The sequence below is a fragment of the Crinia signifera genome, chromosome 4 (genome assembly GCF_055691185.1).
Source record: "Crinia signifera chromosome 4, ASM5569118v1, whole genome shotgun sequence".
NCBI lineage: Eukaryota > Metazoa > Chordata > Amphibia > Anura > Myobatrachidae > Crinia > Crinia signifera.
This window is the reverse complement of record NC_139220.1, coordinates 872,764-884,851: the sequence shown is the minus strand read 5'-3', so window position 1 is coordinate 884,851 and position 12,088 is coordinate 872,764. Positions and strand designations below refer to the sequence as shown.

Below are 12,088 nucleotides of genomic sequence, written 5' to 3'. Positions count from 1 at the left end.
GCAGGGCCCTCTTCCCTCCTGTTGTCAAAGCCCACTTCTCTTCACATTTCACTCACAGCTCTCCTTTACTCCAACACTCAGTGACCATCTTCATCTGCATACTCCTCTCCATCATTGGCCTCAAGCCTCTAGTTGTATGTTGATTGAGTCCTCACTACTTATATCCAAGCTGTAATGTGTATTGATCTGTGGCGCTCTTTATTTGTACTGTATTTTTGTTATTCAATGTTATGCCAAGTTTTGTTTCCCTGTATTGTTCCTTTGTACGGCGCTGCGAAACACTTGTGGCGCCTTATAAATAAAATTATAATAATAATAATAATAATACATGGCAGCATTGTGGGGGCACAGAGTGATGGTAGGAGTCTGATATACCATAACCCATCACACATGTAGTCAGCAGACAGCACATACATGGCAGCATTGTGGAGGCACAGAGTGATGGGAGGAGTCTAATATACCATAACCCATCACATCACACGTGTGGTCAGCACACAGCACATACATGGCAGCATTGTGGGGGCACAGAGTGATGGGAGGAGTCTGATATACCATAACCCATCACATCACAGGTGTAGTCAGCAGACAGCACATACATGGCAGCATTGTGGAGGCACAGAGTGATGTGAGGAGTCTGATATACCGTAACCCATCACATCACACGTGTAGTCAGCAGAGAGCACATACATGGCAGCATTGTGGGGGCACAGAGTGATGTGAGGAGTCTGATATACCGTAACCCATCACATCACAGGTGTAGTCAGCAGACAGCACATACATGGCAGCATTGTGGGGGCACAGAGTGATGTGAGGAGTCTGATATACCATAACCCATCACACCACACGTGTAGTCAGCAGACAGCACATACATGGCAGCATTGTGGGGGCACAGAGTGATGGGAGGAGTCTGATATACCATAACCCATCACATCACACGTGTAGTCAGCAGACAGCACATACATGGCAGCATTGTGGGGGCACAGAGTGATGGGAGGAGTCTGATATACCATAACCCATCACATCATACGTGTAGTCAGCAGACAGCACATACATGGCAGCATTGTGGAGGCACAGAGTGATGTGAGGAGTCTGATATACCGTAACCCATCACATCACACGTGTAGTCAGCAGACAGCACATACATGGCAGCATTGTGGAGGCACAAGATGATGGGAGGAGTCTAATATACCATAACCCATCACATCACACGTGTAGTCAGCAGACAGCACATACATGGCAGCATTGTGGAGGCACAAGATGATGGGAGGAGTCTAATATACCATAACCCATCACATCACACGTGTAGTCAGCAGACAGCACATACATGGCAGCACTGTGGAGGCATAGAGTGATGGGAGGAGTCTGATATACCATAACCCATCACATCACACGTGTAGTCAGCAGACAGCACATACATGGCAGCATTGTGGAGGCACAGAGTGATGGGAGGAGTCTAACATAACAGACAATTCTACAGATTTTTAGGACTCCTTGATTCACTGACTGAGATCAGAGAAGTAATCAGCCTGATGGTCAGCAACATGGACTCGTGACCCCGTGCTGAGAAGGTCAGGACCCCCAATTTGAGAATCACTGATCTACACCATTACAGATTCCTTTTGAGTATATTAGGATAGAGCTGAATGACCCACCAATAAGCCTTCCCGGGCATATTGGCGCCTGCTATCTTTGAGCGATACAGGTCGAGTATCCCGTATCCGAATATCCGTTATCCGAATTATTCCGAAATACGGACATTCCAGAAAGTGAAAAAAAATTTTTTTTTTGCTAAAAACTCACTGGGGACATTTGTAACAGAATCACTGGGGACATGATATGTAACTGGCACTATATATGTGCAAGACAATGATTGCTTGGCATTCAAATTCAGTGCTGAGATAGTACACACATTTTGTTTCACGTTTTGAAACCTTGTTTTTTGAACAATTAAAATATGTTTGTGTGTATTTTATGTGGTAATAAAATATATTTGTGTGTATATTATGTGTTTATACAGCATAAATGCAAGATACTTCAAAATACATCATTGAAATATTAAAATATTCCGAAATACGGAATAATCCGTTAACCAAAATTCTCCTGGTCCCGAGCATTTTGGATACGGGATACTCAACCTGTATTACATAGTAGTGTGCATTTGAGCACCAAAGCTAAGGAGGGGATACTGAAGTTTGCTAAAATACCCTCTCCAGGAGGGACACATTGCACTGTTCTTGGATTTCCCTCTTGACATATAATCATACCATCCAGGCCAATCCCGGGATCGGGAATTGCGGGATCCTAGGATTTGGCCCCTAAAACGCCAGGATTAGGCTGCGCATTCACAGTCTAATGCTGGGCAGCGTCTGAGCATGTGCTCAGACGCTGCCCAGCTGCTTCCGTCCCTGGCAGTGCGGCTAGTCAGAGGTCAGGCTGCACAAGCCGCACAGCCCCATCCGGGGTGTGCAGCCTGTCCAACCACCCTGAAGGCATCACCCGCCGCCAGACCGGCTCCTGGCTTCACTGCCCAGTTGCACACTCACCCACTTGGCTCCCGACTTCACTGATAGGCCGCCCACCCGGTGGCCCACCTTCCCAGCCGCACCACACATGTAAGTAAATATGCAGGGCGGCCGGGGCATTTTTTTTATTAGGTATGAGGTCACCCTCCATATACAGCACAGGGCGCCACCTATATACAGTAGTGTGCCCCCTATTCACAGCACAGAGCACCCCCTATATACAGCACAGAGCATTGTCTCTCTCCTGGCATGGGTAATGTTGGGAGGTATGGGGTCACCTCCTATATACAGTACAGGTCTCCCTGTGGGATCACACCGTACCATAGATAATTATACCATCCTCCCTCCAACACGCGGCCTACACACTGCGGTCTCCCTGTGGGATCACACCGTACCATAGGTACTTCTACCATCCTCCCTCCAACACGCGGCCTACACACAGCGGTCTCCCTGTGGGATCACACCGTACCATAGATAATTATACCATCCTCCCTCCAACACGCGGCCTACACACTGCGGTCTCCCTGTGGGATCACACGGTACCATAGGTACTTCTACCATCCCCCCTCCAACACGCGGCCTACACACTGCGGTCTCCCTGTGGGATCACACCATACCATAGGTAATTATACCATCCTCCTTCCAACACGCGGCCTACACACTGCGGTCTCCCTGTGGGATCACACCATAACATAGGTAATTATACCATCCTCCTTCCAACACGCGGCCTACACACAGCGGCCTCTCTGTGGGATCACACCGTACCATAGGTAATTATACCATCCTCCCTCCAACACGCATCCTACACACTGCGGTCTCCCTGTGGGATCACACTGTACCATAGGTACTTCTACCATCCCCCCTCCAACACACAGCCTACACACAGCGGTCTCCCTGTGGGATCACACCGTACCATAGGTAATTATACCATCCTCCCTCCAACACGCGGCCTACACACTGCGGTCTCCCTGTGGGATCAAACGGTACCATAGGTACTTCTACCATCCTCCCTCCAACACGCGGCCTACACACTGCAGTCTCCCTGTGGGATCACACCGTACCATAGGTAATTATACCATCCTCCCTCCAACACGGAGCCTACATACAGCGGTCTCCCTGTGGGATCACACCGTACCATAGGTAATTATACCATCCTCCCTCCAACATACGGCCTACACACTGCGGTCTCCCTGTGGGATCACACCGTACCATAGGTAATTATACCATCCCCCCGCCAACACGCAGCCTACACACAGCGGTCTCCCTGTGGGATCACACCGTACCATAGGTAATTATACCATCCTCCCTCCAACACGCAGCCTACACACAGCGGTCTCCCTGTGGGATCACACCGTACCATAGGTAATTATACCATCCTCCCTCCATCACGCGGCCTACACACTGCGGTCTCCCTGTGGGATCACACGGTACCATAGGTACTTATACCATCCCCCCACCAACACGCAGCCTACACACAGCGGTCTCCCTGTGGAATCACACCGTACCATAGGTACTTTTACCATCCTCCCTCCAACACGCGGCCTACACACTGCGGTCTCCCTCTGGGATCACACAGTACCATAGGTAATTATACCATCCTCCCTTCAACACGCATCCTACACACAGCGGTCTCCCTGTGGGATCACACCGTACCATAGGTAATTATACCATCCGCCAACACGCAGCCTACATACAGCGGTCTCCCTGTGGGATCACACCGTACCATAGGTAATTATACCATCCTCCCTCCAACACGGAGCCTACATACAGCGGTCTCCCTGTGGGATCACACCGTACCATAGGTACTTCTACCATCCCCCCTCCAACACGCAGCCTACACACAGCGGTCACCCTGTGGGATCACACCGTACCATAGGTAATTATACCATCCTCCCTCCAACACGCGACCTACACACTGCGGTCTCCCTGTGGGATCACACCGTACCATAGGTAATTATACCATCCTCCTTCCAACACGCGGCCTACACACTGCTGTCTCCCTGTGGGATCACACCGTACCATAGGTAATTATACCTACACACTGCGGTCTCCCTGTGGGATCACACCGTACCATAGGTAATTATACCATCCTCCTTCCAACACGCGGCCTACACACTGCTGTCTCCCTGTGGGATCACACCGTACCATAGGTAATTATACCATCCTCCCTCCATCACGCGGCCTACACACTGCGGTCTCCCTGTGGGATCACACAGTACCATAGGTAATTATACCATCCTCCTTCCAACACGCGGCCTACACACTGCTGTCTCCCTGTGGGATCACACCGTACCATAGGTAATTATACCATCCTCCCTTCAACACGCGGCCTACACACTGCGGTCTCCCTGTGGGATCACACCATACCATAGGTAATTATACCTACACACTGCGGTCTCCCTGTGGGATCAAACGGTACCATAGGTACTTCTACCATCCTCCCTCCAACACGCGGCCTACACACTGCTGTCTCCCTGTGGGATCACACCGTACCATAGGTACTTATACCATCCTCCCTCCAACACGCGGCCTACACACAGCAGTCTCCCTCTGGGATCACACAGTACCATAGGTAATTATACCATCCTCCCTCCGGATCCGATATGATTTCCCGGCGGTCGGGATCCCGGCGGTCGGAATCCCGACACTGGAATCCCGACCGCCGAAATCCCGACAAGGGGGGGGACATGGATCGCCCCCCCTTGCGGGCTCGCTGCGCTCGCCACGCAGCGGGCCCGGTGCCTCGCTACGCTCGGCACGCTATTTTATTCTCCCTCTATGGGTGTCGTGGACACCCACGGAGGGAGAAAGTTTCGGGATTTCGGCGGTCGGGATTCCAGTGTCGGGATTCCGACCGCCGGGAAATTAACCGCATCCCCTCCCTCCAACACGCAGCCTACACACAGCGGTCTCCCTGTGGGATCACACCGTACCATAGGTAATTATACCATCCTCCCTCCAACACGCATCCTACACACTGCGGTCTCCCTGTGGGATCACACAGTACCATAGGTACTTATACCATCCGCCAACACGCAGCCTACATACAGCGGTCTCCCTGTGGGATCACACCGTACCATAGGTAATTATACCATCCTCCCTCCAACACGCAGCCTACACACTGCGGTCTCCCTGTGGGATCACACCGTACCATAGGTAATTATACCATCCTCCCTCCAACACGCAGCCTACACACTGCGGTCTCCCTGTGCGATTACACAGTACCATAGGTACTTATACCATCCTCCCTCCAACACGCGGCCTACATACAGCGGTCTCCCTGTGGGATCACACAGTACCATAGGTATTTATACCATCCTCCCTCCAACACGCGGCCTACACACAGCGGTCTCCCTGTGGGATCACACCATACCATAGGTAATTATACCATCCTCCTTCCAACACGCAGCCTACACACTGCGATCTCCCTGTGGGATCACACCGCACCATAGGTAATTATACCATCCCCCCCCCCCCCCCGCCAACAAGCAATTAGAAATGGCAATACGCTCCTACATTTGCAGTAGCAAAATCAGACAGTGGGCCAGATTCTCTAAGCTGATGAAATGGAGAGTGATAATCAGCCAGCCAATCAGCTCCTGCCTGACATTTTTCTAACAAAGTCTGTGACATGGCAGGTAGGAGCTGATTGGCTGGCTGTTTATCACTCTCCATATTATCATCACTTTTGAAGCTTAGAGAATCTGGCCCTGTGTATGTTGTATGTCCTATATGAAAAGTACAAGGTGACAATATGCATTACCTCCACGCGATACTGGGAGGTTTCTGATACGATGCTGACAGTGTCCCGAGCATAGTTTTTCCGTTGCTCTGTAAAAAGAAAGATTCACAACCGTTAGCCCAGGTCACCATCTGCAGGAAGCACTGTATTAATGCGTGATAAACATCCAGCCAATCAGCTCCTACCTGTCATGTTACAGTCTAATAACAGGTAGGAGCTGATTGGCTGGTTGTTTATCACTTTTAAAGCTTGATCCATCTTGCCCTGAGAGAGATCTATATAGTGTATAGATCATATACAGAAGGGGAGAACCTGTGGCTGAGAACACACCGTCCTCACTATGGGCAGATTTATTAAGCTCGGTGAAGTGATAAAGTGTCTGGTTTTTATCACCAGCCAATCAGCTCCTAACTGTGAAGTTACATGCTTGGTTTGAAAGATGACAGGTAGGAGCCGATTGGCCGGTGATAACATCCAGACACTTTGGGGGATATTCAATCGCCCTCGAGCATCTCCCGTGGGGGAGATGCTCGACGGGCCCTATTCAATGCTGTCTTCCCCGACAGCATTGAACAGGGTTTCCTGGCAGAACGAGCCCGACATCTCTAGCTGTCGGGCTCTAGCTGCCGGCTGCATCTCGTCACTTCCCGGCCGCAACTCGCGGCCACGCCCCCTTCTCGTCCCGCTGCAGGCGGGACATTGAATCCCGCCTGCATGTTCTCGGTCGAGCTGACCGAGAACGGGACTGGGTCACGGCAGGCGAGCAAGCTCGCCTGCCGTGACCTGAAGATTGAATACCCCCCTTAATCACTTCACCAAGCTTAATAAATCTGCCCCATATGAGAGGTGTCCTGTTTATTTTTCTTCTGTAGTGAGTACTAATAATACCCCCAACACTATATATATATATATATATATATATATATATATATATATATATATTATATATATATATATATATATATATATATATATATATATATATATATATATATATATATATATATCAGGGTTGCCGACTTTTGAAGTCGCCTCTCCGGGAGAAGCCCGGAGAGGAGACTTTCAGCATGACTTCAGGGGGCGGGGCTTGGGTGTGACATCATTAAGCCCCGCCCCCAGGATGGGAAATAACGCGTTTTGTCTATCTTCGTGGAGGGGCGGGGCTATAATGACACGTTTGTGTCGCGTTAGCCCCGCCCCCTCAGCGGAGATCGGCAGATAGGGTTATGTAAACGGCGCTAAGGGCAGTATGGAGGTAGCGGCAATCAGGGGACTGAGCGGGGGTGCCCAGGATTCCGGGAGGATTGGCCACCTTTCCGGGGGGGCCGGGAGGGGGACCCGATTTTCGGGACCCTCCCGGGCATTCCGGGAGGGTAGGCAACCGTGATATATATAGTGCCCAACACCCACATTACTGTTTATCACACCTTATATATACAGTAGTGCCCAACATCTCCCCCCAACACCCACATTATTGTTCATCACACCTTATATATACAGTAGTGCCCAACATCTCCCCCCAACACCCACATTACTGTTTATCACACATTTTATATAGTAGAGATGAGCGGTTAACCTGCACATTTCTAATTTACAGTATAGTAAAATAATAAGTAAGGGTGATTAAAGAGATTCAACCATCAAGTTTATCAAGACGAGTTACTGGTATAATCACACAGCAGACACCGATATAATCACACAGCAGGCACCAGTATTACCGATATAATCACACAGCAGGCACCGGTATTACTGGTATAATCACACAGCAGGCACCGGTATTACTGGTATAATCACACAGCAGGCACCGGTATTACTGATATAATCACACAGCAGACACCAGTATTACCGGTATAATCACACAGCAGGCATCGGTATTACTGGTATAATCACACAGCAGACACTGGTATTACTGATATAATCACACAGCAGGCACCGGTATTACTGGTATAAATCACACAGCAGGCACCGGTATTACTGGTATAAATCACACAGCAGGCACCGGTATTACTGATATAATCACACAGCAGACACTGGTATTACTGGTATAATCACACAGCAGGCACCGGTATTACTGGTATAATCACACAGCAGACACCGGTATTACTGGTATAATCACACAGCAGGCACCGGTATTACTGGTATAAATCACACAGCAGGCACCGGTATTACTGATATAATCACACAGCAGGCACCGGTATTACTGGTATAATCACACAGCAGGCACCGGTATTACCGATATAATCACACAGCAGGCACCGGTATTACCGATATAATCACACAGCAGGCACCGGTATTACTGATATAATCACACAGCAGGCACCGGTATTACTGGTATAATCACACAGCAGGCACCGGTATTACCGGTATAATCACACAGCAGGCATCGGTATTACCAGTATAATCACACAGCAGACACCGGTATTACCGATATAATCACACAGCAGACACCGGTATTACCGATATAATCACACAGCAGGCACCGGTATTACTGATATAATCACACAGCAGACACCAGTATTACCGGTATAATCACACAGCAGGCACCGGTATTACTGGTATAATCACACAGCAGACACCGGTATTACTGATATAATCACACAGCAGACACTGGTATTACTGGTATAATCACACAGCAGGCACCGGTATTACTGATATAATCACACAGCAGGCACCGGTATTACTGGTATAAATCACACAGCAGGCACCGGTATTACTGATATAAATCACACAGCAGGCACCGGTATTACTGGTATAATCACACAGCATGCACCGGTATTACTGGTATAATCACACAGCAGGCACCGGTATTACTGGTATAAATCACACAGCAGACACTGGTATTACTGGTATAATCACACAGCAGGCACCGGTATTACTGATATAATCACACAGCAGGCATCGGTATTACTGGTATAATCACACAGCAGGCACCGGTATTACTGGTATAATCACACAGCAGGCACCGGTATTACTGGTATAATCACACAGCAGGCACCGGTATTACTGGTATAATCACACAGCAGACTTTGGTAATACTGGTATAATCACACAGCAGGCACCGGTATTACTGGTATAATCACACAGCAGGCACCGGTATTACTGATATAAATCACACAGCAGGCACCGGTATTACTGATATAATCACACAGCAGACTTTGGTAATACTGGTATAATCACACAGCAGGCACCGGTATTACTGGTATAAATCACACAGCAGGCATCGGTATTACCAGTATAATCACACAGCAGGCACCGGTATTACTGGTATAATCACACAGCAGACACCAGTATTACCGGTATAATCACACAGCAGGCATCGGTATTACTGATATAATCACACAGCAGGCACTGGTATTACTGGTATAAATCACACAGCAGGCATCGGTATTACCAGTATAATCACACAGCAGGCACCGGTATTACTGGTATAATCACACAGCAGACACCAGTATTACCGGTATAATCACACAGCAGGCATCGGTATTACTGATATAATCACACAGCAGGCACTGGTATTACTGGTATAAATCACACAGCAGGCATCGGTATTACCAGTATAATCACACAGCAGGCACCGGTATTACTGGTATAATCACACAGCAGACACCAGTATTACCGGTATAATCACACAGCAGGCATCGGTATTACTGATATAATCACACAGCAGGCATCGGTATTACCGGTATAATCACACAGCAGGCACCGGTATTACTGGTATAATCACACAGCAGGCACCGGTATTACTGATATAAATCACACAGCAGACACCAGTATTACCGGTATAATCACACAGCAGGCATCGGTATTACTGATATAATCACACAGCAGGCACTGGTATTACTGGTATAAATCACAGAGCAGGCATCGGTATTACCAGTATAATCACACAGCAGGCACCGGTATTACTGGTATAATCACACAGCAGACACCAGTATTACCGGTATAATCACACAGCAGGCATCGGTATTACTGATATAATCACACAGCAGGCATCGGTATTACCGGTATAATCACACAGCAGGCACCAGTATTACTGGTATAATCACACAGCAGGCACTGGTATTACTGGTATAAATCACACAGCAGACACTGGTATTACTGATATAATCACACAGCAGGCACCGGTATTACTGGTATAATCACACAGCAGGCACCGGTATTACTGGTATAATCACACAGCAGGCACCGGTATTACTGATATAATCACACAGCAGGCACCGGTATTACTGGTATAAATCACACAGCAGGCACCGGTATTACTGATATAATCACACAGCAGGCACCGGTATTACTGGTATAATCACACAGCAGGCACCGGTATTACTGATATAATCACACAGCAGGCACCGGTATTACTGGTATAAATCACACAGCAGGCACCGGTATTACTGATATAATCACACAGCAGACTTTGGTAATACTGGTATAATCACACAGCAGGCACCGGTATTACTGGTATAAATCACACAGCAGGCATCGGTATTACCAGTATAATCACACAGCAGGCACCGGTATTACTGGTATAATCACACAGCAGACACCAGTATTACCGGTATAATCACACAGCAGGCATCGGTATTACTGATATAATCACACAGCAGGCACTGGTATTACTGGTATAAATCACACAGCAGGCATCGGTATTACCAGTATAATCACACAGCAGGCACCGGTATTACTGGTATAATCACACAGCAGACACCAGTATTACCGGTATAATCACACAGCAGGCATCGGTATTACTGATATAATCACACAGCAGGCACTGGTATTACTGGTATAAATCACACAGCAGGCATCGGTATTACCAGTATAATCACACAGCAGGCACCGGTATTACTGGTATAATCACACAGCAGACACCAGTATTACCGGTATAATCACACAGCAGGCATCGGTATTACTGATATAATCACACAGCAGGCATCGGTATTACCGGTATAATCACACAGCAGGCACCGGTATTACTGGTATAATCACACAGCAGGCACCGGTATTACTGATATAAATCACACAGCAGACACCAGTATTACCGGTATAATCACACAGCAGGCATCGGTATTACTGATATAATCACACAGCAGGCACTGGTATTACTGGTATAAATCACACAGCAGGCATCGGTATTACCAGTATAATCACACAGCAGGCACCGGTATTACTGGTATAATCACACAGCAGACACCAGTATTACCGGTATAATCACACAGCAGGCATCGGTATTACTGATATAATCACACAGCAGGCATCGGTATTACCGGTATAATCACACAGCAGGCACCAGTATTACTGGTATAATCACACAGCAGGCACTGGTATTACTGGTATAAATCACACAGCAGACACTGGTATTACTGATATAATCACACAGCAGGCACCGGTATTACTGGTATAATCACACAGCAGGCACCGGTATTACTGGTATAATCACACAGCAGGCACCGGTATTACTGATATAATCACACAGCAGGCACCGGTATTACTGGTATAAATCACACAGCAGGCACCGGTATTACTGATATAATCACACAGCAGGCACCGGTATTACTGGTATAAATCACACAGCAGGCACCGGTATTACTGATATAAATCACACAGTTCCGCTGCAGACAACCCAATTCTACCTTTCTTCTTTTGCTTGGATGAAGATCGAAAGAAATAAATTCCATCTATTAAATAAAGTAATTAGAGAGCAGCAGATGCGTGAGATCAGAGAGAGGGGGGAGGGGGGGAGTAGGGGGAGGGGGGGGGGGTGTAGTCCACATGCAGATGAATTATGACCGTGGCCAGACAGAATGCTTTTTTATTATTATTATGATCATTA

At 48.0% G+C, this 12,088-nt stretch overlaps 1 protein-coding gene across 4 annotated transcripts in view; it reads right to left on the bottom strand.

Moving 5' to 3' along the window:
* EPS8 (EGFR pathway substrate 8, signaling adaptor) overlaps positions 1 to 12,088 on the bottom strand; it is a 211,782-nt gene that overhangs the window by 137,567 nt on the left and 62,127 nt on the right. For all 4 annotated transcript variants that reach the window (XM_083180717.1, XM_083180715.1, XM_083180718.1 and 1 more), the window contains exon 5: positions 6,286 to 6,353. In XM_083180717.1, coding sequence (XP_083036843.1) covers positions 6,286 to 6,353 — 68 coding nt within the window. The remainder of the gene's footprint in view (positions 1 to 6,285; positions 6,354 to 12,088) is intronic.